Source organism: Cucurbita moschata, unplaced genomic scaffold (genome assembly GCF_002738365.1).
Source record: "Cucurbita moschata cultivar Rifu unplaced genomic scaffold, Cmos_1.0 Cmo_Scf00002, whole genome shotgun sequence".
Lineage (NCBI taxonomy): Eukaryota > Viridiplantae > Streptophyta > Magnoliopsida > Cucurbitales > Cucurbitaceae > Cucurbita > Cucurbita moschata.
In genome coordinates this window covers 7,383,099-7,408,642 of record NW_019268518.1, presented here as the reverse complement: position 1 = coordinate 7,408,642, position 25,544 = coordinate 7,383,099, and the positions used below count along the sequence as shown (strand labels likewise).

Genomic DNA, 25,544 nt, shown 5'->3' with positions numbered 1-25,544 from the left:
ATAAAATTTTAGGATTAGTCTTTATAATTTAATAAAATTTTCATAAATAATTTGAATGGACTAATTCTAACATTTGAGCGGAATAAATATTTAAATTTTGAGACGCCGTGGAAAAGATAAAAGATAAAGATAAAAGGAGATATTTGGAAATTGGAATGCATCCAATGAAATAAGGTGGAGGTGTGAAATGGAAATGTAAGATAAAGAAATCCTGTGTGTGGGTAAGCGCCTTATCTTGAAACAAAACAAGGGTGCATTTGGCGGCTGACCGTTACAGAGCTGAGTGATGAACGACCCATATACGTGGACTTTCGCTAACAACATAACTTGGATAACACAGATCAACATTCCTAATTGCAATCCTTTTATCCAAATCCAAATGCTTCCTCACCCCACTTCTATATCAACCAATTCATATGGATACCGATAAAACATAATCTTATCATAATCTCGAGTTCATTTTCAACTAGACATGCAATTCTGAGACCCCACATCGGTTGAAGTAGAAACCTTTCTCAAATAGATGTAAGTAACGGGTCAACAAATCATATAATATTGTTTACTTTTAAGCATAAATTTCCGTAGATTTGTTTTTTTTATTTATTTCTCCTAAAGATTTCATACCAATAAAATAGCTCATTTTTATTTTTATTTTTTTTTAAGATGCTCCAAAATAATTTAATAGATTTGAGTTTAAGTGAACTTTTATGGATTTTGGGGGCGGAGAATCCAAAAGAAAAAGAAAAAAGAAAAAATAAAAAAGAGCGGCAGTAATCCCCAGTGCATCAGCACACACAAGATGATAATGAGCGCATGATTCCCAGTTTGACACGTGGTTTCAGATGATTGCAGATCTCACAAGCCGACCTGTCTGGTGATGATGTGTACCAATTCGAACACCACTGCAACGGGTAGGGTTTGGTGTAAAACCGGCATATTGTGGACCCCATTCATAGGGTGTGAGCTGGCTACTGTGACGATGACGTGAAAGAGACGGTTCGAACCCATTCACACCTTTTTGGAGGATATTTTTAATATTTATATTCTCAATTTGGTTAGACAGCGAGCGATCCTCCTAAAGATATTTTCCTTCTCTTTTTTTTCTTTTTAATCTTTTTACTCCATTTTCATAATTTGGATAATTCATAAAACATAAGTATAGGACTCATAAGAATTGGAGCGCTGAAAGGTATTTTTGAAACAATATTAAATATTTAAAATTTTAAAATTAGTATTTAAAAAAATAATTCTCAAAACACTTCCTTTCCATCCATAGGAATAGAATCAGCTGCTGGGTTTGGAATATAGTAATAGAAGAATGTTAGGGTATGGGAATGTGGGCTACTTGCCAAACGGGTAAAGAATAAAAATGGAAATTGACTCACTGTACGCTTAAAAACTTTGAGAGAATGTTCAAAGAGGACAATATCTAGTAGCGGTGGGGTTGGACTATTACAAATGGTCTCAGAGCCAGCTATTGAGCAATGTGCCAGCAAAGAGGTTGAGCCTCGAAGGGAGTAGAAACGAGGCGGTGTGCCAGCAAGGACGTTGGGCCCCAAAGGGTGGTGGATTGGGGGGTCCCACATCGATTGGAAAAAGGAACGAGTGCCGGCGAGAATGTTGGGCCTTGAAGGGGGTGGATTGTGAGATCCTGCATCGGTTGGGGAGGAGAGCCCGGAAAAGAAACCTAAATAAGACAATATAAACCTAAATAAGACAATATCGGCTAGCAATAAGCTTGGACTATTAGAATCTCTCACCATCGTTAGGGCATGTAACAACTCACAAAAGCAAGAAAAAAGCCCCATGCTGAAACTTTAAAGCAAAAGCAAAAGATTTCATCAGAATGAGAAGAATTCAGACAGAGAAGTAATGCAATGGCAATCTAATTGTGGAAGTCAAGAAGCCCATCATACTTCTGAATGAATCTTGTTGAAAGAGGAGAGTGTACAAAATTTTCAAAATCCAACAAAAGTTTGGCAAAGCATTTATGAACAGAGATGGAAGAATCAAGAACAAAGAACAAAGAACAAAGTAGCAAGTAGCAGCAGGAAATAATACTTCTTCCATTAGTAAAGAAAGTAATGGAAGCGTTCTTGAGCTAAATGTAAGGAGCAGAATGACATTGAGGATGGGATTGAAAAGTCCTTCATCCCCATCTTTTGGCTTGGAACCTTGTCCTTCCCCTACATACTTTTGTTACAAGTAAGGAGGGAAGATGGATAGCAGCAAAAATTGGTGATATGTGTGGAAAGGAAATACCGCACAGCTCTATGAAATTAAAGGAGCCTACCCTTAGCAATGTTTCTTATAATCATACTTCAGTAATATTGTATACTAGTTTTAAAATATTAATCCCAACTGGCGAACAAAAATGGACCATACCTCTCTTGAATTTGAAGGACAATGCCAACTCTCTCTCAGGGGTCAACGGTTGAGAAGACTGACTCACATGGTTTGCCATCTTTATCTACTTTCGGACATAAATGGAACCTGAAGTTGGTTCGCTCAGACCTGCAAGAGAAGCTAAAGAAGAAAGGGAAGAAAGATTAACGTACTTGTAAAGAACACATCAACAAATAAGTAAATAAAAAGCAAATGTGTGAGATCCCACGTTAGTGGAAGAGGGAAATGAAACATTCCTAATAAGAGTGTGGAAACTTCACCCTACTAGATGCATTTTAAAACTTTGAGGAGAATCCTAGAAGAGCTGCCCAAACAAGACAATATCTGCTAGCGGTGAGCTTGAGTTGTTACAAATGTTATCAAAGCTTGTTATTGGACGATGCGAAACATTGGTTGGAGTAGAGCTAGATTCTCTCCATAGTAGACGCGTTTTAAAACAGTGAGGCTAATGGCGATATGTAACGGGGGGCCAAAAAGGACAAGAATTAACCTGCAAAGTTTTTCCGCTAGTCATGGTCAGAGTAGGACTAGACTCTTTCCATAGTAGTAGACGTGTTTTAAAACCGTGAGGCTAACCGCGATATGTAATGGACAAAAGAGGACAAGAATTAACCAGCAAAGTTTTTTCACTTCCACTTGGTCCAAGAATTAACTCAAAACTCCAAAAATCAACAGACGAGGAAAGTAATGTGGGAAAGATAATTAAGTATATGTGTGTGCTATAAACTGAGAATAGATCTTAGGGGAGAAGTCCAGGTTAGAAATATGTTAACAAAATGGAGAATAAATCTTGGGGTCAGTCAGGCTGAAATGCTTTGTGTAATCTCCATAAAATTTAGGGCAAATGTGAAGTCCCACATCGGTTGGAGAGGAAACGAAACATCCCTTATAAGAGTGTGGAGACCATTCCCTAATAGACGCGTTTTACAACCGTGAGGCCGACAGCGATACGTAACGGGCTAAAGCAGACAATATCTCCTAGCGGTGGCCTCAAACTGTTACAACTAAGGTAGACAAGTCCTTCATGATAAATTTGAAAACGTTTCTAATTACTTTTCATCATTCTAAACAACACCCCTTAATTTATTTTCTACATTCCCTGGCTATCGGACCAATCACAAACCCATAATACAACTCGACTCAAGATTGAAGAATGTCTACTACGAAGTATAGCACATTGCCTTCCTCTCACTATATATGGTCAGCACAATTAGTTAGCTTAAAAAGATGGTAAGGGGTTGAAGTGATATGTTAAATCAAACCCTCCTCTCAGATCCTAGTTCAAAAATTCATCCATGTAGCAATAAATCGTAACAAACCCTCCCCATAAGTTGAAATTCACCCATGTTGCAGCCAAGCTTGCCGCTAGAAACCAAGCCATTAACAAGCAAAGCAGAAGAGTGAATCCTTTGTCATGCTATATTACACAAACATACACTGTGAAATCAGAGAAGAATACAATACCTTTTTCTCTCAAAGTAAATCTTTGTGTAACAGCCCAAACCCATAAGCAGAAAGTGTCCTTTTGGACTTTTCCATTCAAGCTTTCCCTCAAGATTCTTAAAACGCATTTGCTAGAGAGAGGTTTCCACGCCTTAATAAAGAATGTTTCGTTTCATTCTCCAACCGATGTAGGATCTCACGATCTACCTCTTTGGAGCCCTGCGTCTTGCTAGCACTCGATATCAGAGCTTGAACCCCTAACCTTACAAGAGTCCGGAATAGACTTGGTAACCTAATCAAGTTTCACAGTAACATCCACATTCCACCAAATTGCACTACCCATCAAAATAAACTCGATGAGGCGCAAGATTGAAAGAAATTATAACGAAATGAAATAGGTCAATCTTGATTACGTCAACTAGAATAGAATAGGCTATGGTAGAAACGTTAAATTAAGCTAAATTTAAAGAACAGCAACAGAGATAGCTGCTAAAATGGTAACAAATCCAGGCAAGGAAAGAGTTGAGAGACTGCAACTAATCAATGGCTTGAGTTCGGAAAAGAAGATAAGGAGAAATTGAAAGGAATCTGTAGTTCATTCTATACCTTAAGGAGTCGCGTGCATCTACAACTTTGAACCACATACAAAGCTCGCCATGGCAGCCAGACGACGAACCAACCTAATTGGGCTTAATCCCCTTCTCAAACATCAAATTATTTCAATTTTTAAAATAAAAATAAAAAAGTTCAAAAATATATTTATCATTAAATTTTAAATCAAAAGCGTTGAAATTTTATTAATATTTTATGAATAATTTAATTTTGTAACGGTCTAAATCTACCACTAGTAGATATTATTTACTTTCGGCCTATTATTCATTTTCATGATTTTAAAAAGCATCTACTAAGTAGAGGTTTCCACGCCCTTACAAAGAATGTTTTGTTTCCCTCTCTAATTGATAGGGGATCTCACAATCCACCCCATGGGTTTAGCTGGCACACTATCTGGTGTCGGGCTCTAATATCATTTGTAACATCTCAAGCCCACCACTAGTAGATATTGTCCGTTTTGGCCTGTTACGTATCGTCGTCGTCGGTCTGACGGTTTAAAAACGCGTCTACAAAAGAGAGGTTTCCGCACCCTTACAAGAAATGCTTTGTTCTCCTTTAACTGATAGGGAATCTCACAATCCACCCCTTGGGCCTCACTGGCACACGAACCAGTGTTAACTCTAATATCATTTGTAACCGCTAAAGCCCACCACTAGCAGATATTGTCCGTTTTGGCCTGTTACGTATCGCCGTCAGTCTCACAATTTTAAAACGCATCTACGAAGGAGGGGTGAAATGTTTCTTTTTCTCTCCAACCGACGCGAGATCTCACAAATTTTTATTAATCCCACTTTAAAAGACGAATCGTTCAACTATTTTGGCCAAGGTAGAGGAAATGAATAGAGTTGTAAGAGGCTGAAGAAAGAAAGTGGTTTTCTTTGTTCAAAAAGAGCATAGATTCTCCAAACCACAAATATTAATCAAGAGATTACCGCTAATATTTTATTTTAATACAATCATTATGCATTAATCTATATTCCATTAATGTAAAAACTGTCATTAACTCTATATTGGGTCTCTTAAAAGTATAAAAAAAACCAAGCTTTTCTTCCATATCTTACCAATCTAGCTTTTCAAGAACATTAATCTTTGAATATTATGCTTTAGATATTTGTTTTCTCCCTTGGTGGAGACCCACCAAAATACAGTAAAAATTCTCTCATATCCATCTCCAATCTGTTCATGAGACAGATAACATTAAAATATCACATGATGGTTTGTATATAAATACCCCATTCCTCACTTGGAACACAAAATATCAAGAAAACAAACAATGGATTCAAGGTGTAGATCAGCAAGACCCCTTGTGCCCCATGGAGAAGCTATGGCCAGCAGCAGAAACACGAAGCCGACGGCGACGTTGTTGAACGCATCGTCGTGTTCGTGTCATGTTTCGTTTATGGTTCATCACCAAGAGAGGGCGAAGATGGCTTCGTCGAACCAAAGGGTTGTTCATGAGGCCATGAACGTTCACGAGGCTAAGTTTTGGAACGGTTATGGCGTTGTTGTCGACGAACATATCGATCGGAAGGCTGCTATGTATATATCGTCTGTGCAAGAACGGTTTAGACTTGAGGGGTCGATCAGCTGAAGAAGCAACTTTGGTGCATGATATGGTGCAGAGGGTCAATAAAAGTTGTATCTTTTTGGTTGCAAGCATTTGTAGATACTTATATAGGTTTGTAACTATGTTTAAAATGATCCATATAATGTATAACCTTTAGTTGATCTTTATCTAAATATTAAATATGTATATATTAATTACTTCAAAATTGAGGCTCAATTATTGAAATTTTGCTCAGATTCTATGCTCTTTGTTTCTTATCATAAAAAGTAATAATAAGGTGGATGTACGAGAGAAGCCATGAATGAGGAATCATTTTGATTAATATTATGAGTCAAGACTTGACCAAAGTGGAGCCATTTTGAGTAATATTCTCTCAAGATATTTATATGTGCTCAAGCAAAGATTAAATATCTATTTTTTGTTTTTTTTTTAAAGTTAAAAGGTGGACCAAAATTTGAAGAATTATTTTTTGTAGCTTCAATTCACAGTTAAGCTTAGAACTCTCGTGAAAGTGTAATTTTCCATTTCCAACATATCAAATATCTGTTATAGAGTTCGATATTCATATGTATGGAATTATTAAGTACTTCTAAGCTAAGAAACTATACCTTTTTTAAGATGTTTAGAAATTAAACTTGTAATAACTTACCTTAGTGATTAAGAAATTGGTAGGAAATTTAGTACAGTTGTTCACTCTCTTGCTTTTTCTTTATTCTTTTTTAAGAAATTTAGGTTATTTTCACAAAATTTTTAGTTTTTTCAATATTCATTATTATTTTTTCATGACATATTCATGTTTTTATAATTTATCTCTTTTTTTTTCATTATATGTTCAAATTATTAAATTTAAAGTTATTGATTAATTGTATTTATTAAAACGAACCCAATACGTAATACCGATTAAGGAATAAGAGATTCAAATCTTATAGTAAATTTACGAGAAATAAATAAATTCATGTGTTTTCTGTTATCAGTACAAAAAACAAGAGAAATGCAAGGGTGCCGCTAAAAATAAAAAATAAAAAAATAAAAAAAACAGAAAAGGAAAGAAAATAAATTTTGTAAGTTTGAACAAAAGAGTTCGTTCAAAAAAACAATTTTGTGGTCCAATTCAACTGAAATTTTAACAATATGTTTATAATTCAATGGGTTTCAATCAAAATGCTAGAGATTTTTTTAGGACTAGTTCTTATTTTCATAAAAAAATGAAAAGAAAAAATGTGTTCGAGAATAATTTTAAAATGACTAAAATCAACATGGTCATTACCTGATTTAATCACTTCAAAACAAATGCTCATTTCTTTATTTAATTGGTACCCCTTTTTAGAAGAGAGGAATGATGATGATTGCCTGTAGAGGTGAAGAAAATAATAGACCAATTCGTTAGTAACAAATCTAAAAGGCAAAGCACATATATTCTCTATATTACCCAACCAAAGTGTGTGAAGTCCAATCTGTCTGCTGAAATCATATTCATTCCTGCATCATGGTACAATGAATTCCACAAGCTTTAATCATCTTTTATGGCAATCCTTCCAAAGCCTTTGCTGTAAAGAAACAATTAAAACAACCCTCCACCTTTACACTTCGCCCACACATCCGTTTTCTTTAAACAAAACACCCTCCACCTTCCTCACACATCTCTAAAGCAAGAAATAAAGTGCAGTTCAATACAGATCCTTTTCTTTCCATCTTCATAAAGCAGATCCACTGCCTTCGACTCATCAACATGACTTTCCCTTGCTTATAAACCATTTTCTCTTCTTTCTCCCCAAGTTTGGCATCCCCTAAGCTCCTTCTTTGCTAAGCAAATCAACAAGCTCGTTCACCCTTATAACCCCTCTTTTCTTTTCACCTACTTCTAACCTTCAATTCTCTCTATAGAACTTGAAGAAGAACTCCACTACTTCAGAACACTCCTCCTCTTGTAGATTGAGATGAGTGCAGATTGGGGACCGGTTGTCGTGGCGGTGGCGCTGTTCATTGTCCTGTCACCAGGGTTGCTTTTTCAGTTGCCGGCGAGAATCAGGGTGGTGGAGTTTGGGAATATGAATACCAGTGGGATTGCCATTTTGGTGCACGCTATCATTTTCTTCTGCATACTCACCATTTTGGTCATCGCTATCGGTATTCACATACACGTTAACTGACTTTCAATCATCTGCTTTGGCTACCTTCAGCAGATGAATTGCTTCCTTTTGTTTCCACTTTCTCTAGGACTTAGCATATTTCTCTCGATTCTGCTCCATTTTCCTGTTCTCTTTTTCCGTTTGAACAACACCTTTCTATATTGTAATCTGCTAAATGTAAACTATAATTTCAATTCTTTTTGGGGGGTTGATAAAGAAGGTAAGCTTCTGTAAATACTCTCACGGTAATTCCTTGAATATCTTGAGCAAAATTCTTCCCTATTTCCTAACTAATCGATAATATCCTTTACTAGCTTGCTTTTACCATGGAACAAACCAAATTTGAACAAAATTTTAGCCAGACTGTCCGCACTAGGACGAATATCTTGTACTTGAGATGCGTTGAATTTATTAAATCGAAGAACAAAGAGAGACAAAAAAGAAGATTCTCCATGAGATAGAGCAGCTACAGAGACCAGCGTTCGATGCAATTAGATCTATACTAGCAATGGAAACCAAAGGCGTAAGTAAAACGAAATAAACATACAGAATGCCTTCTATCTCCTCCGAGTCTTCGACTACAGAAATCGCAAATACAAACAGATCAAACAAGATCCGCATCAAACAGAAATACAACAACACACAAGGCACAAACACCACTAGGAATGCAGCAGCTTCAGTTCGTAAGAATCTCGAATGAAAACGGAAGAAGGACGAGAAGAAGAGGTTACCGGATCATCCAGAGTAGATGTGGACATGAAGAGCGAGAATGAAGACGGCATAGAGGATGAAGAAGATGAGAGTATGAATGACTACAGCTTTGCCGTTAGTCTTCATACTCCCGAACTCAAACTGCCGATTATTCCCCGGGAACTGGAACAGAAGCCCTGGCGAAAGCAGCACGAACAGAACAACTCCGATCACCACTGGCGCCCAATCCGACATCGTGTCAGAGATATCGTAATAATTTACTAAACCAGAAAAAAAAAATCAAAAGAGGAACTCAAAGTAGCAGAGAGCTTCGGCGAAAAAAGCGAGAGAAAAAGTGGCTTTGCAGAAACGCGATGAAGATGATGAAGAAGAAGAGAAATGGAATTCAACGGAGTTCCACCTTTTCTTTTTCCTCTCTCTCTCTCCGCATCGAAACGAGAAGTAACGCTTTGCTTCATGATTCGAAAATTATGGGAATCCGAGAAGTTATTGTTAATTACGAGAATGACACTAGCTTAGTGGCAATGCTTACTGAACTAGGGAAGTTTATTGTCTGCAGGCGGTAGTGGCTAATTACTTTGTAATCGTTCATGAGAGCCCATTAGTTAAGTGCTAAATGGGCCCAGTGGGCCATATTTGGATGACGACGTGGGCCAGACCATGGACGGGCTCGGCGGTCGAATAAGCGGGAAGGGAAAAAGGGTGGTCGAGAAACAATGGTGGATTTACGTGCAATATGCTCTCGCTTTTTTTATTATTATTATTATTTTTTTACCAATAATTGTATTAAAAAAAAAAAAAAGAGAGAAGAATTATATTGAAAAATGGTTGATATAAATAATATAAAAACAAAATAATAACAGTCGAAAAATTAGCGATATAACCATTTATATATATTTTTTCAAATAGTACACAAATTTATTTCATTCATAAAATGAGTTCATGTTAATGTGAACGCTTTTTGCTTGAGAACGAACCAATATTGATTTAAACTCTCTGTTCAGTTTCTCTGGAATTTTATGTAATGGATTATTTTTCAGAAAAAAATTTAAAGAAATTTATTATTATTTATTTATTTAATTCAAAGAGGTTCTTATTTATAAAACATTACGGTCTCCCCTTCTGTATTAATAAATCTTAATTTGAACTTTTTTTTTTTTTTTATGACAAAGAAAGGGTTTAAAAAGATGGCTTAGTTTAATTTCGCCCTTAAATATTAGGTTATTTACTAAAGAACCATATGTGATAATGCGCATTATATTAACGAAAGAAATTAACGCCAAAAAAAAAAAAAAAAAAAAAGAATAAAGAAAGAAAGAGAAGAAATCGCCAAGAAGTGCTGTGCTGGTCGCATTTGGGCATATAGCTTGGCGTTGTAGACTGGAGAGGAGAAACGTTCAGCCACACGACATTGTGAGATTCCATTCCGGTCCTCGATTTCGCAATTCTAGATCTATCTGTCCGACTCAGTTGCAGGGAGAGTCACCGATAAGCTGTAATCGATGATACTATTGCAGTCACACTCCAGATTTCTGCTCCAGACTTTGTTAAATCGGGTGCAGAAGTAGGTTTTTGTTCCTTTTTATCTGTTTCCGATCCAGACTTCGTCACTTTTCCATGTCCAGCCATGAACTCGGATATTTAATTATGTAATTTAGTTGTCCTAAATGTCTGATATTTTTCTTGTTTATTTCAGTCTTGAGAAAGCCGTGGAAGTGGATTACAATTGGGTGGAATTTGATGATGTGCGCTACCATGTCCAGGTGATTTTTATTATTTTGTTTTCATAATTTTGAAGCAGATTGAATTTTGTTTTAATGTCTATGATTGATCTGTATTGTTTTGTAGGTCTCAATGAAGAACCCCCATCTCTTCCTGCTATCTGTATCATTGCCCATCCCTTCTGCAGATACTGTTTTTTGTGGTGGCCTCCCATCTGGAGCCATAGAAGCAATTAAAGCTGCATATGGCGTGCTTGTACAGATTCTTGACCCTCCAAGAGATGGTTTTAATCTCACATTAAAGTTGAATCTTTCGAAACTTCCTCACGATGAAGGTTTATCGCGTTTTATTTTTAAGGTCATTATAAATTGTTGTGGACATTGCAGAAAAATGGGCTATTCATTTATTTTTTTGAGTATTTCTTCTTGTTATCTGTATCATTCTTTAGTCTCCTAGCACATGGCTTTCACTACTGCCTTGCAGAGAATATACTTGTTTGGGAAGTTAATATTTCGGAATTTCCCCTGAGCTCCATTGAGAAAAATCGTAGGTTGGAATATGTTAAAGAGTATTAGCAGGGAAATATTGGAGGTGTTATTAGGATTTTAGTTGTAGGATCGTGCTAATTACCTAGGGTTAAATAGTATAAATAGAGGGAGTTAGAGAAAGGATTAGAAAATTTTGGAAGACTAATTTTGGACAGGCCAAGCCTCTCGAAGTGCTTGGGTAGGAGTGTCTATACCTTTCAAAGCGCTTGGAGTTGGAGTATTGTAATTCTTCCTTTATTATTTCAATATGATTTTTGTCCATTTACGACAAGATCGAGTAACTGTCAGTACTATTTGTTAAAACTCATTTATGAACAATTTTGCAACCTAAGTAAGCTTAAATGTTTGTCGGTTTATTGAGCTAAACGGATGTAGGAGAGCATTAACTTTTGTGGAGTTTTCTACTTTTTATTTGTCTGTTAGTTATCAGGTTTTTGTGCTTGAGCTTTATAATTGATGCTTTTTTTACTAATTTCTTGCAGATAATAGGCACACTACTTTGGTAAAAGTTGCATCGATTAGGGAAGTGGTACTTGGTGCTCCATTAAGAGTAATTCTTAAACAACTCGGGTCGAGGATTATTGGTTCTGATGTCAATAGGCTTGTTGCACTTGTACATCGTCCAAAAGAATCATTTTTTCTTGTACCTCAGGTAGTAGGATCATTTTGCTCCTGCTTTTACTATTTAGGACAATATTTACTGCTGTTTTTAAAGCTTGAGGTGGAATAATCCTTGGGAGCTAAAACGTAAGATACAAAAATAAGAGCAGGGTCTAGTGAGGCAAGGACCAGAACCTAAAATAATGATACAAATTTAATTTATGAGAAGTTTAGTCTAATGAAGTATGAGACAAGGAAAAGTAATTGAAACAAGGCTTTATTTAAGACATTGTTGTTTTTGTGCATTGTTCTTATTTCCAATGTTGTCTTTATTTCTTACTTGCATTTGCTAGCAGTTAATTGGTAATTCGTTGTGCTGGATTGGTTTATACTGATGTAACATGAAACATTTGATACCTTGTAATCGTCCCTGCTCAGTTTATTTCATCATTTACTCATATCGTGACTTAAATAGATAACTTTTTATTTGACAAGATTAAAATTTTGGTAATAACAGGCCGAAAAGGTAATTGTGGTGTATCCGATGAGATTTAAGGATTCTATAGACATTGCTCTTGCAACTTCTTTTCTCCAGGTAAGGTCATAATTTATTCGCCCATCAAGTGAATAGAAGTTTGCAAATGACAACTTTAACTTTCTTTATGAAAAATTAGGGTGCCATATATTTGTGTATAATCCTGACCAGGACTTCTTTAGTTCCTTAACAGGATATTCTAATGTTGTATTTCTAATGATAGCACTCCTGAAGTTATGCTTCTGTCTGTTTAGGACATGTTTTCATTGACCAAGTTGTGAAATTCCACGTTATGTCTGTTCAGGAGTTTGTAGAAGCAAGACGAAGTTCTGGACTCAATAGTGCCCCTCCTTGTTCATGGTCTCCATCTCCTCCTCAAGAGTTGAAGGGAGCTCCTAATGATGCATTATCAGCCAATGCGGGATTTGTTACTTTTGGTAATGTCCGTAAGTGGTGCTAGTTTTACAAGTTTTCTTTTTTTATTCCATATTCTAAACTGCAATTGCTTTATTGAATGCAGTAATTTTCCCTCGGCATGTAGAGGGGAAAAAGATCGACCGTGTAATTTGGAGCTTGTCAACATTTCATGCATATGTCAGTTATCATGTTAAGGTTTGTTTATTTACATTATACTAACCTAAATCAATTTCTTTCATCACGTGGATTCTTTAAGAAGATCTCTTTGTTACTTGAAAATGCATGACTGAATGAAACATGATTACGATATGATACAATATCTGTCCTAGGCTGTGTGTAATGGTTATTTCTGCTAACAAATCCCAGAAATAAGTTCGACTCTTTGGATAGTATAGTGAAAATAAAATGCTCTCTTCTGTCTCCTCTTTTCTACTACCTCTCAATCTTTCTTTCCTAGCCTCCATCCTATCTGTGTCTTATTGGATTTTGCTTTAGGGTTGAGCATCTTCTGATTTCATCTCCTTGAAGTTATTTATTTCCTCTTTTTAGAAATTTGGATTTAGAAAGTTTTTGTGTCAACAATGTGTATTTTTGCTTTGGTTCGTAAGTGATAGCTTTTTCATACAAGGCATTGACAAACAAGCTGGTAATTCCCCTTTCACTATCTCATTTGCATTGGTTTGGAAGTTCATTAGTGAATCTGCTTCAATATCTAGTGCATTTGCACTATTTCTAGCAAGATGGAGATGAGAATTGTACAACTCAGTTATTGAAGCAAAGGTCTACTCTAGGATGGAGTATAGAATGCATTGTATGACCATCTTCAAGAAGAAGGAAACTGCTTAAAGTTCCTGCCGGAGTTTCTAAACTTTCTGCAGGAATTTCTAAATCAGGTTGGCTCATCTTCTTCGAAATGATAAAGGACTTTCTTAGGAAGTATGAAGAAAACTCGCACTGGTATAAGGATTTGGTTAAGCTCCCCTCTGTCCTGGGAGATACCAATCACAAAAGCTATGTGGAGGCTGTGAAAGCAAACTGGAAGCTCATGGATTTTCCAGTGAAGAGTTCTAAATCCAACTTCTTTGAAGAATTCTGTAGCTTTAAATTCTTCTCAATCATATTGGGCAAGGAAGGATTGAGAAATGGTGAATATGGATTTTCGTGATGTAATGGTTTTTACAAGATTGTTTGCTCATGATAATTGGAAGAAAATAAATAAGGCACTGAAGGATCATTTTGAGGCCAACTATTGTAGAAGCTAAAGGGGAGGTAGTTCCCAAGCAAAGCCCCCAACTTCAAGGAGTAATGGAAAATTGTCAGAATAAATACGTTTTGTTACCCTTGAATTATTGATCGACATATCCCATTCCATTGATACAAGGAATCTATCAATCAACAAATGCAAAGAATCGTTACCCAACCTTGACGTTGTGAATTTACTGTTGGACAAAGGTATTTCCATAAGGCCTAGGTCTTCAATTAATTTATTAAGCTTGCTCTTCACTTTAGATTGCCTGGCCCCTAGTGGAGATATCTAAAAGACCATTGGTCGCAAAAATATTTTGGGTGCATCAAGAGTAGGCATGAAGTCCCAAGATTAAATCTCACTCTCCATATCCATTATTTGAAATTCTGACCCAGATTGATTCTCAATCTCTCAATCCATAGATGCCTTATCAAAGTTTGTCTTTAACCCAAATCACGGTAATTCAAATGACCAGAAATGGTTTTTTGTAAGTCAAGCCTCCACATTTTGTACCTTTTCTCTATTCACACGTTCTCCCACCAAGAATGCATGGCAACGACACCAACACAAAGAAAGTTCGCCGCAAAAAGCTGATTGTAGGCTAGAATTATATCTGGGTTGGTAAATATGAAGTAGGAAAGCTAGTATCAGGATTCTCAATTATAGAAAACTTTAGGAAGTAACTGTTCTCCTTTTATCGTATTATGCGCATTGGAGAGTCTTCATTATTCGATTCTGAATAAATAATTTCATTATCTCTGGACAGTGTTCAGAAGGTTTTATGCACACACGGATGCGACGTCGTGTTGAATCTCTGATTCAGGTAGCATTCCATCTCTCATTTTGCAACTCTCGCCCTTTTTTTAGTTCAATTGTGCGAGGGTGTTCACTTGAACATCCAACATTTTTTTGGCAAAATATAATGCTTTGACTAGTTGAGTTCTAGTAAAGTTGACTATTTGTTGCGTTCTTAATATTTGAGAAAACTGTTGTCGTGTAGGCACTTGATCGTGCCAAGCCCGATGTAATCGATACAGGTAAAAAAGCAAACAGCAGATCCTTCAAACGGCTGGATAGTGATGGGAATGCTGGGTGATGATGAATTGTGGAAATTTTGTAATACCAGTTGCTGGGTGAGAACCACTCAGTTTTCTCCATAATTGCCGGAAAGGTAATGTGGTTATTCTATTTTATTTCTTTCATTTATAGGGCCATCCTTGCTTCTTCTTTTTGGCTTCGACTGTGCTATATATAATTTATACATGTCAAATCGAAGTCGCAATATTTAATTTACCCTCCAATGATAACTTAATTACCTTTAATAAATTTACTTAGTTTAAGTTTATATTTGTGTTGATTAAAAAGTTTAGGAGTGGAGGTTGAGAAGTACGTTGCACCTGTTATGTGATTTACTGGATTATAATTGCTTCATATCATGCCCACTGATGGTAATAAGTTGGAACATAAAAGATTTGTTAGCATTTTGAGAATTTACTGGTATGGTAATAATATATAGCCAATGGCAACAATTCCTATTTCATGTAATTTTATTGAATTATTTTCAAATACTCCTTCCAAAGAACTTGTCATTCTCCCCTTTTATTCTCTCCCTTCTATTTTGTATTTTCATTTTTATCCATTTTTTCAAATTTATTAGTTTACAAGTGACCGTTTATAATTGTTTACTCATTGTTGCTAAACTTGGTGATTAAATTTTGCATCGGTCTCTCGATAGGAGAAAAATTCGGTATAGATCAATGTAGACCCTCAATTTGAAAATCGTCTATGTTTCAATTCTCATCCGATGTGTAGGACTTTTTAAAAATTCTGAACTATACATTTGAAAATAGTCAATTATTTAGTCTAAATAAAATGACTCATTTATGAGATGGCAGGAGTTTAATTGATATAATAGTAAGTTTTGACTATCACATTTCAAACAGAAATGATAGAGGGTTTAAATTGATATGCTTTTGGTTTAAATTCATACATCTAGAAGTTTAAGTTGATTTTTGCCATACTTCTTTTTTTAGTATAGATGTATATGTAATTGGGACTACATAAATAGATAACTTATGTATCAACATGAGTATAGCTGACGTGTAATCCTCTATTAANCAACTCCGATGCCCATGAATTCAAATTGAAACCAAAGGACGGTGGTGGTGGTGGTAACGAGGGCGGCGGTGGCGGTTTCGACATGTCGAATCAGCGAGTGTTCACGTTGGCGTCAGGACCCAGCAGGAGAGGAGATGGGCACAAGTGAAGATGGGAATTGTGGGATTTGGTTTGATCTGTAAGAAAGAGTACGCTTTTCAGAGATTGTACAAAAATTCTTTTCACAGATTATAAGTTACTCTCATCATATTGTGTTACTTGGATTGTTCTGTTATTTCTTGTTCCAATGCTTCATAAAATGAGTTGAGTAGAATCTTAATATATATCCCTAAAGTTTTAATTTTTTGTGTAATAAATTAATGAATTGTCAATTTTTTTTAAAAAAAAATTAAATTTAAATTGAAAGTAAGAAAATTAAATTATAGATTTGAAACTTCAATTAATTTTAAAAATATTGAATATGATAAAACACTTATTATTGTTGAATCCATTAAACATTTTTTTTAATATGATATAAAAATAGAACATGTCTTTTTTAAAAAAAAAAAAAAAAAAAAAAAAACTCGGAGGGTAAGAACATATGGCCCATGGAGTAACCTTTTTAAATGATATTATCTCACTACAACGCCACCCAATAATTGCATTCAAATTTATGTCCTCGCCCCCTCTTAGTATTTTATTTTTTATTTTTAAATATCAAGTTGTGGGAACGAGAATATATAATTTTTATTTTTTAATCAATAGACAAGACAACGACCAATTATTTTTTTATTTAGCTCAAGTCGACCATAAAAGTTTATTATTTATTTTTTAATTTATTGGAGAGATGATCAATCAAGACTTATTTACGATAGATAACGTTGATAAATACCTATGATATGTGCTCCATTTAATATCACCATTGCTTGCATTAAATAATTGCCTCTTTTATTTTAATACTTTTTTATTAAAAAATATGTTATGATTTTCACGACCAAAATTTTGAACATTTTTATTTTAAAGATACAAAAAAACAAAACATGGTTTTGTTTGTGGTTGATCGAATAAAGAAAATTGATGAAATGAAGTGGATACCGACAACCTTCGGAAGTAGATGTGGATCAGCCTTTGTATGTGTCATCGTCGTTATCCACTCCCGAGGTTCAATTTGGCAATCAAAGGATAAAAAAGTTAAAATCTTTTTAATTTACTCAATTATTATAACCCTAAAGTTTAATAAACTTTATGAACAGACTTGATGATTGGATTTCAAAAGGCTGGAGGCTTTAAATTGGATCAGCATAACAAACAGCAAGTGTTTGAAAAGGTAAAATTTCTGGCAGATTTTCAATTTTGCTTCGTTGTGTTGTTCTAATTTTGATGGAGGTAGCCATTGCCAGCTTCAAGTTTCTTGCGTATGGGGCTTGCATATCAGAACAGTTGTGTGAGCGCTATCATATTCATGGGGATGTTTGTGTTTCTAATAAATAATCAAAATAACCCTTCTTTATTTTGCCACCCATTTCCATCGCTCGACCCCACGTTATCATTCCCCGTCTCTCACTGCCTGCGCTGTGTTTGTCCCACGCCTCTCTGCCAATTGACCTCCTCTTTTACACGTTCCTCTATTCCTTACCTCCATTCTCGCATCCAAGTTTCCCGACGGGCGCTTAATCGGACAGAGTTGGGGTTGTGGGCATTCAATGGGTCGGGTGAATGAGAAGCTTGTGGCCTTTTTGAACAACCGATGGTTGGTTTTTGTAGCTGCAATATGGGTTCAATCTTGCGCTGGAATTGGGTATCTTTTCGGAAGCATATCGCCGGTGATCAAGACGAATTTGAGTTATAATCAGAAGCAAATTGCGCGGCTCGGTGTCGCGAAGGATCTTGGCGATAGCGTTGGCATTTTGGCCGGAACCTTGTCGGAGATATTGCCGTTCTGGGGAACTCTATTAGTCGGTGCTCTCAATAACTTTATTGGGTATGGTTGGGTTTGGCTCATCGTCACTGGTCGAGCTCCTGTTTTGCCTCTCTGGGCTGTAAGTTTCAAATCTTTCCCCCTTTTTTTTGTCTTTTAATTCCTCTGTTTGAGTTTCTATTCGGATTCCATTTCCATTTCTTTGTGGGTTTGGATCTTCGTCCCTCGATAGTTCGAAACGGATATCCATTATCAGATCCTCATTGAGAATGGTTTCAAAATTTGCGAAGTGGTCAACGAGTTGATTACTCTCAAAAGCGCATCTGGGTGTGGGGGGGATGATTTTTTCTTGAGATGGGTTGTCGAAAAACTCGGCGGGATGCAGCTTATCTGTTTGATAAAATGTTTCACTGAGATTATAGAAGCAATTTTGTTGAATATTCAATGATGGAAACACTGATTGCTATGAAAATACGTTACAAATGGATTTGCTGAATCTATATGTTGATTGAGGCTATTAAAAAGTTGTTTTGAAAGGTCCTGAATCAATCTTAGCTTGTGCGTTGGCTACTGAGCCACTCTAATCTGTTGAAGTTTAAGAACAATTTCTGGTTGGTTAAGTATGGATATCATTGTGCAGATGTGCGTTCTTGTGTTTGTGGGAACGAATGGGGAGACATACTTCAACACAGTTTCTCTGGTTTCTTGCGTACAAAACTTCCCGAAGAGTAGGGGTCCGGTGGTCGGGATCTTGAAAGGCTTTGCTGGTTTAAGTGGTGCGATTTTGACTCAAATATATGCAATCATGCATTTCCCTGATTCAGCCAATCTTATATTCATGATAGCAGTAGGTCCTGCACTTGTGGCTATTGGTATGATGTTTTTTATCCGACCCGTTGCTGGTCATCGACAAGTGAGGCCGTCCGATGGCGTGAGCTTTAGTAGTGTTTATGGTGTCTGCCTCCTTTTGGCTGCATATCTTATGGGAGTCATGCTTGTTGAGGATCTTGTTGATTTGAGCCCCACTGTGATAGCCATTTTCACTGCTGTTATGTTTGTTATCCTTCTTACTCCCTTTTTGATTCCTGTGATATTGACTTTTAGCTCGGAAACAACGGCGTATCCCGAGCAAGAGGCTCTCCTACAACAGTCACCTAAACAGGAACCTGCTAGATCCGAACCAGATGGTCATGAAGTGATATTTAGTGAGGTCGAAGATGAAAAATCAGAGGGAGAGGACTTACTCCCTGCGTCGGAGCGACAAAAACGCATTGCTCAGTTGCAAGCAAGACTATTGCAGGCAGCTGCAGAAGGAGCAGTACGAGTCAAGAGGAGGAAGGGTCCTCGTAGAGGGGAGGACTTTACTTTGGGTCAAGCTTTGATCAAAGCAGACTTTTGGCTTATATTCTTCTCCCTTCTCCTTGGCTCTGGAACTGGGTTGACCGTGATCGATAACCTCGGACAGATGAGCCAATCTTTAGGCTATAATAATACGCATATTTTTGTATCCCTGATCAGCATATGGAACTTTCTTGGCCGTGTCGGTGGCGGATACTTCTCTGAGATCGTTGTGAGGTACGAAAATGATTTCAGTTAGAGTCATGAAACTGTATACTTCTCTTAATACTTCATACTTTTGTTGAACAGAGATTATGCTTATCCAAGGCCTATTGCTATGGCAACTGCACAATTCCTTATGATATTTGGGCATATCTTCATCGGTATGGGATGGCCCGGGGCAATGTACATTGGCACACTCATCACGGGGCTCGGATACGGGGCTCACTGGGCAATTGTGCCTGCTACTGCCTCGGAATTGTTTGGGTTGAAAAAGTTTGGTGCTTTATACAACTTCCTGACTCTCTCAACTCCGATGGGATCTCTGATATTTTCGGGCCTAATCGCGAGCAGTATATATGATAGTGAAGCAGAGAAGCAAGCACATAATGGTCTCTCACAGCTGCAGAGCTCCTCATCAGTTTGGTTCAGCAGACTTCATGTCGATGCACCGCTCAAGTGCGACGGTGCTATATGTTTCTTTCTAACTTGTATGATAATGGCTGGATTCTGTGCTATTGCAGGCATGTTAAGTTTGATTTTGGTGCACCGGACAAAAGGTGTGTACTACAACCTGTATGGAAAATCCCGAGCTTCGACGCTCTCCTAGACCGGTTTCATTCGTCGTGTTATTCTTTTTCATGTTTGTTATTTTGAGATGGAGTGAATTATTTGCTCGGATGGCATTGCAAGAACGACACGAGAACCCGAGAACCCGAAATGGATATTTGCTTCACTGTTACACTTAAGAATTCTTCACCCTTTGATGTAAAAGCTTTTTCCTGTGTGTTGCAGACTGCAGTCGGGTGGAAGAGAAACAGTCATCTTCATGTGCCACATTCCTCCCTTCCTCCCTTCAAAAAAAAAAAAAAAGAATATATATATATATATATAATTGTTGTGGAACATTTTATATTGAGGATTCACCATTATTGGTCGGTGAATTTTTAAAAAATGCTATTTATTTATTTATTTATTTTGGCAATTTTTGTCGTCTTGTCTGTTTAGATAAAATATTATGTGGTAGTTTTTTTTTATTATTATTATTATTTGTTGAAATGATTCGAAAGATAAATTCCCGTTTAATTAATATTATGAATGAACATAATTTTGGAGCAAATAATGTTGTTGTTGTTGTTGTTAATTAATGTCGTGTTGTTAATTAATGTGGTCTTTATTCAATTGTATGGAAGCCATTGTTAAAGCTCCATCAATCTCTCCCAATCAATTAAAGGCGCTGCAATCTCTCCTTATCTCTCCCGCCCTCCCCGTCTTAACCCCAACTCTCCCCAGCTTCCTCATCGCCGCCACAAATGCGGCATTGAACTCCCCTCCATTGTTCGCAAATTCCACCACCGTCGACTTCGACGCCGAGCTCGTGAACAGAATCTCGTCCGATTTGAATAGTCCTTTCCCGTCTATTAGATTCTGGTAATACACGTTGTCGAACGTGTTAGGAGTGGTCGGATCTAGCTGGACCACGACGTTTGGGTCAACATTTCGAGGACAGGCTTGCTTTAGCTGTTCGGCGTAGGCTCGGTTAAGCGAGGAATCAGCGCCGGAGGAGGAGAAGAGGCGGTCGGCGAAGCGGTTACAGTGGGAGGCGCCGATGGTGTGGGCGCCGGAGAGAGCAATCATGTCGGTTTGCGAGAGGGCGTTTTTGGCGAAGATTGAAGTCAGAGCGTTTAGGTCGAAATTTGGAGATGGTAAATTGCCGTCGACGCGTGAGGCTTTGGAAATGAGGCCGTCACGCCGTCCTAACTCGACGTTGAAATTTGGGCCTCCGGCCTGCAAGTCATGAATCAATTGTGAGATTTAATTGGTTTCAGAAGAAGAAGAAGAAGGGCGGCGGTGACTTACGAGGACAACGACGTCTCGGGCGGCGAGAGCCAATATATCCGCGCATGACACTTTGCCGGGACAGGCGGCTTCAACGGCCTGCTTAGCCTTAACGACGGTGTCGAAACCATCTCCGGCGAGGGAGAGGTTATCTTGAGCATCCTTCTCGGCGTCTCCGCTCGGCGATGAAATCATCACTGAAGCATCGCATCCCTGCCACAAAGGACAAAGAATAAGGTAAACAAGATTAGTTGCTTTAGGCGTTTAAACCGGACTAATGCGATAATAAATCCTTTAAAATTTCATTAATTTCCAACTAATTCATAATACGTGCATGAAAATAATTTTCTTTATTAAAAAAAAAAAAAAGTACCTTTACGATTTAACCATTTAATTTTATCACTTTAGCCGTCTTGAATCAATTATAAGTAAATACGGCGAATATACCTCAACAAAACAGTCGTGGAAGAAGAGACGGAGAGTAGCGGGAATGGTAATAAAAGTTTGAGAGAGCTTATTCTGAACGGCTTGCCTCACTATTTGTTCCACGTCCGGGCAGCTGGATCCATAAAAATTTTGCACCAGCTGCCCCTCTCCTCTTCTAACAACGATCACCATTAGTACAACCAGCCACACCATTATTTCTCCCTTCCAAAACCCCTTTAATTCCATTCTCTCTCCAACTCCCATTTTATTGGTGCCCCTTGTTTTCTTTTTATACCCACAATTTTATTGGCTTCTTTGTTTATTTGTTAATGAAATATAGGTATGATCTGAGGAAGGTTTAATGAGAGTCGAAATCAGTTCGATCACTGTAGCAAGACGTGTCAATGGAGTTTTCGAGTCGTTTAGTTAATCTAATAATATATAATATTCAACACAAGCATGATGAAGTAATTATATAATAAGTGAGGTGCAAATGACAAAACCGCCCCTAAATGGAGCCAGGGGATGAAAATGACGCATCAACAAATCTAGGACGACGTCGTTTGATTGTAACCAAGCGCGTCCATTCACATGTGCAGCCTGATTGCCCTTGGCTTCAGTGGAAAATGGTAGACGTTGACTAACAACCAGAGGAATAAACAATGTGTGGTAGAATATTTGAACATCCGACCTCTTAATTCAATTTATGTTGTGTGAGTACCCACCACGATTGAAGATAGAACGAAACATTCTTTATAACAATATGAAAGCTTCTCCTTAATAGACACGTTTTAATATTGTGAAGCTGACGATGATACATAACGGGGCAAAGCGGACAATATCTGCTAGTGGTGCATAGGTTGTTACATGTTGTATTGTAAACTCCAGTGTTCCAGCCTTACGTAGGTCATCTTGCTCTAGTAGAGGCTGAAGTCGAGGCTATCGAAGTTGGCACGGGTGCTACTGGAACACCGAGTCGTCGTTCATGGGTGAAAACTATGAGCCAAAAAAAATCTTGTCAAATTCACCCGTGATCACTCAATTAATACATTTGAGTTGATTTGATTTGAGATATTCATCCGATTACCAATTTATAATAATAATAATAAATAAATAAATAAATAATTACAAAATTTGAATCGGATATATTGCTGGATGGGTCTAACCCGGAGTGCGGCGGGTCGGATCCCGATCAGGAGATTTCGACGATTGAAATTTGAAGGTTGATTAGCGTCACTTTGGCATTCAGCGGTTCAATTTCAAACCAAATTGAAAGAATCTTCCTTCTTGCAACGGTACCATGGAAGTTGAACCACAATCGGAGTTTCCGTACTGGAAGCCTTTCCAACGGAGGTTCGACCCTGATTCTCCCTTCTTCGCCTCTGGAAATGTCGAGCGCGAAATCTTAGCCAAACAGGTTTTTGTGGCTCTCTCCTGTATGCGTTTGTTTGTTGCTCATTTTATACTGTATTCATGAAATCAACTCTTGTCAAAGCATGATTATGAGTATGTTTGTTTGATTGATACTGTAGCTTGCTAGGTTTTGAGCTTTCTGTTTGTTGACTTGCGCGGTTTTCATTCTAATCCCTACTATTGACGCTCATGATATTCCGTTTCTTCTTGTTTTTCGTATAATTTTGAAGGTTGCCTTGGATTTAACCGAAGATGAAAAGTTCCAGCTTCATAATATGGTAGTTGATGTCGGCAGGTAAAGCTTTAGTTTGCTATCTGCTCATATATCATGACTTTAGATGTTAACAAGTCTCAAGAACTCTTTAGAAGTTCAAATTAATTGGATTGGTTACAAATTCCTAGAGGAAAATTCATAGCCAAGTTGGAACCAATGGTTTGTGTTGACTATTTCAGTATTTCTTTCTTTATTTTCAATGTATCATCAACAGTCCATTCTCGAGTTTCCAGTGTTTTATTATTGGAATTTGTCATTGTAATCTGTATAGGAAAATCTTTTGCCCAATAGTCGGTTGTGGTGCGCACTTGAAATCGCTGGATGACTTTGAAGATCACTACAATTCACGTCATACTGCCTCTTGTTCAGTTTGCCCAAGAGTATATCCAACATCACGACTGCTTAGTCTGCATGTGTCTGAGGCACACGACTCGTTCTTTCAAGCCAAAGTTGCTCGTGGCTATGACATGGTATATAACTCCGAACTTGTTATCCTATATATTTCTGTTCTGCATCTGTACTGATCTGTAGATACAGGGAATTACTTATGCTTCACATTGTCCTTTTTATCGAGTTGGGGCTTTGAGGTCTACGTTGAAGTTTCAATAGTTCATATATTGTTATTGCTCTGTATGTTTAGGACAACAGACTTGAGCATGAAGCTTTTGATCATTGTTAGTGGGGAGGGATCGGACTTTAGTTTTCTGGGGGACTGACCTACTAGTATAATTGTAAACTTGATTTCTTTTCCAAATTCTTGGTCGAGAAGAACACTGAAACAGAATAAGAGTAGCATTGTTGCAATAGAATGAAAGGATAAGTCATATAACCCCATCTCTTTTTTAGATTATATTATCATTTCACTTTAAATATGCTACTGATTGATGTAACTTGAAATATTTCACAGTATGAATGCCTGGTGGAAGGTTGTGGGTTGAAGTTCAAGAGCTACAAAAGCAGACAGCAGCATCTAGTGGACAAACATAAGTTTTCTGCTTCATTTGAATTCTTTAAGAAGGCTCCTCCTTCTAAGAAACAAAGACAGAAATTATATCGAAAACAAGTACTTCAACCAAGGGAAGAAACTTCCATAATGGAAGTCGAGAATGAAACTATGGATGGCCTCATTTTGGGAGTATCTAAACTAAGTACTTCGGACTCAACTCCATCATCAGTCAGCTTTGGTCGAAGGCACACTCGAGGGTTAACGTTTGTTCCTCGAGCAGTTCAGCGTGAAAAAGTTTCGGACTCCTCAACAGCAGGGTCAAACAAATAAGAGTTCTGCATCTAGACCAAGTAAGGGTAGTACCTATCAGTTCTAGCTCATCTGCTTCCCATTTTTGCTGTTTTTTCCTTAGTTCTTCTCAAGGGTATCTGGTGCTGCAACGTGGTTAGTTTTTTCTCATTTGATATATAGATCCTTACCCTCATCAATGGGATGATTCGTAGTTATTTTGTAGTTGGGATGTAATTTGAGATAATATGTGAAATGATGGGAAGATCTTGCATCTCAAGATAGCAGAATTAGTTTTTATTTGACTTGCAATTTACTATCTTAGTAAAAGAATCAAAATATATTGAAATTTGCCTATCCTAGTTATGAAGGAAATATTGTCGCTAGAAATGTTGAGTCTCGATTCTAATGAGATTAAAAGGATATTTCAATGCATTAATGTAAACGTAAGTTATTGCAAACAATATATTTGAATGGTTTAAGTGTGAATGCCTGCGTTAAACATATTAACTCTTTAACCTCTTTTGAATAATTGAGGTTTAACTGTTTAACCTCTTTTTGTTTAACTCTTTAACCTCTTTTGAATAATCGATGTTTAACTCTAAACCTCTTTTGAATAATTGATGAGTTCGTTTTAGTTGACTACAAATGAAACCATCAAAACTAAGTCAAAAGTTACCATCCATAGTTAGGATAAGTGAAAGTAGAAATGTCCATTTAATTCGGGGCCCAATTTCGAATGGGGTGAAATTATCCATTTAGACAGAGAGAGAGTGTGGGGTAGGGATTTTTATCCGATAGATAAATAGGGTCGGAGACGGAATTATATTTTTCGTCATGTAAATATAAA

At 37.1% G+C, this 25,544-nt stretch overlaps 5 protein-coding genes and 2 long non-coding RNA genes across 9 annotated transcripts; 4 read left to right on the top strand and 3 right to left on the bottom strand.

The window, feature by feature from the left end:
• Window positions 1–1,651: 1,651 nt before the first annotated feature.
• On the bottom strand, window positions 1,652–4,542 carry LOC111456539. Of its 3 annotated transcripts, none has more exons than XR_002712784.1 (3): window positions 4,456–4,542; window positions 2,386–2,526; window positions 1,652–1,687 (listed from the first exon to the last, which is right to left on the bottom strand). It is a non-coding gene; the product is annotated as an uncharacterized LOC111456539 (long non-coding RNA). The 3 variants fall into 3 exon arrangements; XR_002712783.1 differs by lacking the exon at window positions 1,652–1,687 and adding an exon at window positions 1,700–1,809; XR_002712786.1 differs by lacking the exon at window positions 1,652–1,687 and adding an exon at window positions 2,043–2,271.
• A 3,258-nt stretch (window positions 4,543–7,800) lies between these two features.
• Window positions 7,801–8,415, top strand: LOC111462035. Its single transcript, XM_023105693.1, has one exon. The coding sequence runs from the start codon at window positions 7,966–7,968 to the stop codon at window positions 8,176–8,178; it is 213 nt and encodes a 70-aa protein (XP_022961461.1). The 5' UTR covers window positions 7,801–7,965; the 3' UTR covers window positions 8,179–8,415.
• A 131-nt stretch (window positions 8,416–8,546) lies between these two features.
• On the bottom strand, window positions 8,547–9,400 carry LOC111462042. The gene is made up of 2 exons (XR_002713693.1): window positions 9,269–9,400; window positions 8,547–9,128 (listed from the first exon to the last, which is right to left on the bottom strand). It is a non-coding gene; the product is annotated as an uncharacterized LOC111462042 (long non-coding RNA).
• A 765-nt stretch (window positions 9,401–10,165) lies between these two features.
• LOC111462028 (actin-related protein 2/3 complex subunit 2A) lies at window positions 10,166–15,281 on the top strand. The gene is made up of 9 exons (XM_023105684.1): window positions 10,166–10,432; window positions 10,565–10,631; window positions 10,717–10,924; window positions 11,621–11,790; window positions 12,256–12,333; window positions 12,578–12,710; window positions 12,794–12,885; window positions 14,703–14,759; window positions 14,937–15,281. The coding sequence occupies exons 1-9, from the start codon at window positions 10,371–10,373 to the stop codon at window positions 15,030–15,032; spliced, it is 963 nt and encodes a 320-aa protein (XP_022961452.1). The 5' UTR covers window positions 10,166–10,370; the 3' UTR covers window positions 15,033–15,281.
• Window positions 15,282–17,364: 2,083 nt separating this feature from the next.
• On the top strand, window positions 17,365–20,501 carry LOC111430673 (protein NUCLEAR FUSION DEFECTIVE 4). Its single transcript, XM_023067023.1, has 3 exons — window positions 17,365–18,072; window positions 18,592–19,526; window positions 19,599–20,501. Exons 1-3 carry the CDS (start codon window positions 17,737–17,739, stop codon window positions 20,116–20,118), a joined length of 1,791 nt encoding a protein of 596 aa, XP_022922791.1. The 5' UTR covers window positions 17,365–17,736; the 3' UTR covers window positions 20,119–20,501.
• A 160-nt stretch (window positions 20,502–20,661) lies between these two features.
• Window positions 20,662–22,083, bottom strand: LOC111430690 (peroxidase 55-like). Its single transcript, XM_023067059.1, has 3 exons — window positions 21,795–22,083; window positions 21,369–21,560; window positions 20,662–21,296 (listed from the first exon to the last, which is right to left on the bottom strand). The coding sequence occupies exons 1-3, from the start codon at window positions 22,035–22,037 to the stop codon at window positions 20,733–20,735; spliced, it is 999 nt and encodes a 332-aa protein (XP_022922827.1). The 5' UTR covers window positions 22,038–22,083; the 3' UTR covers window positions 20,662–20,732.
• Window positions 22,084–22,911: 828 nt separating this feature from the next.
• On the top strand, window positions 22,912–25,043 carry LOC111430695 (zinc finger protein 511). The gene is made up of 4 exons (XM_023067061.1): window positions 22,912–23,190; window positions 23,417–23,481; window positions 23,732–23,930; window positions 24,368–25,043. Exons 1-4 carry the CDS (start codon window positions 23,074–23,076, stop codon window positions 24,734–24,736), a joined length of 750 nt encoding a protein of 249 aa, XP_022922829.1. The 5' UTR covers window positions 22,912–23,073; the 3' UTR covers window positions 24,737–25,043.
• The last annotated feature ends 501 nt before the right edge of the window (window positions 25,044–25,544 follow it).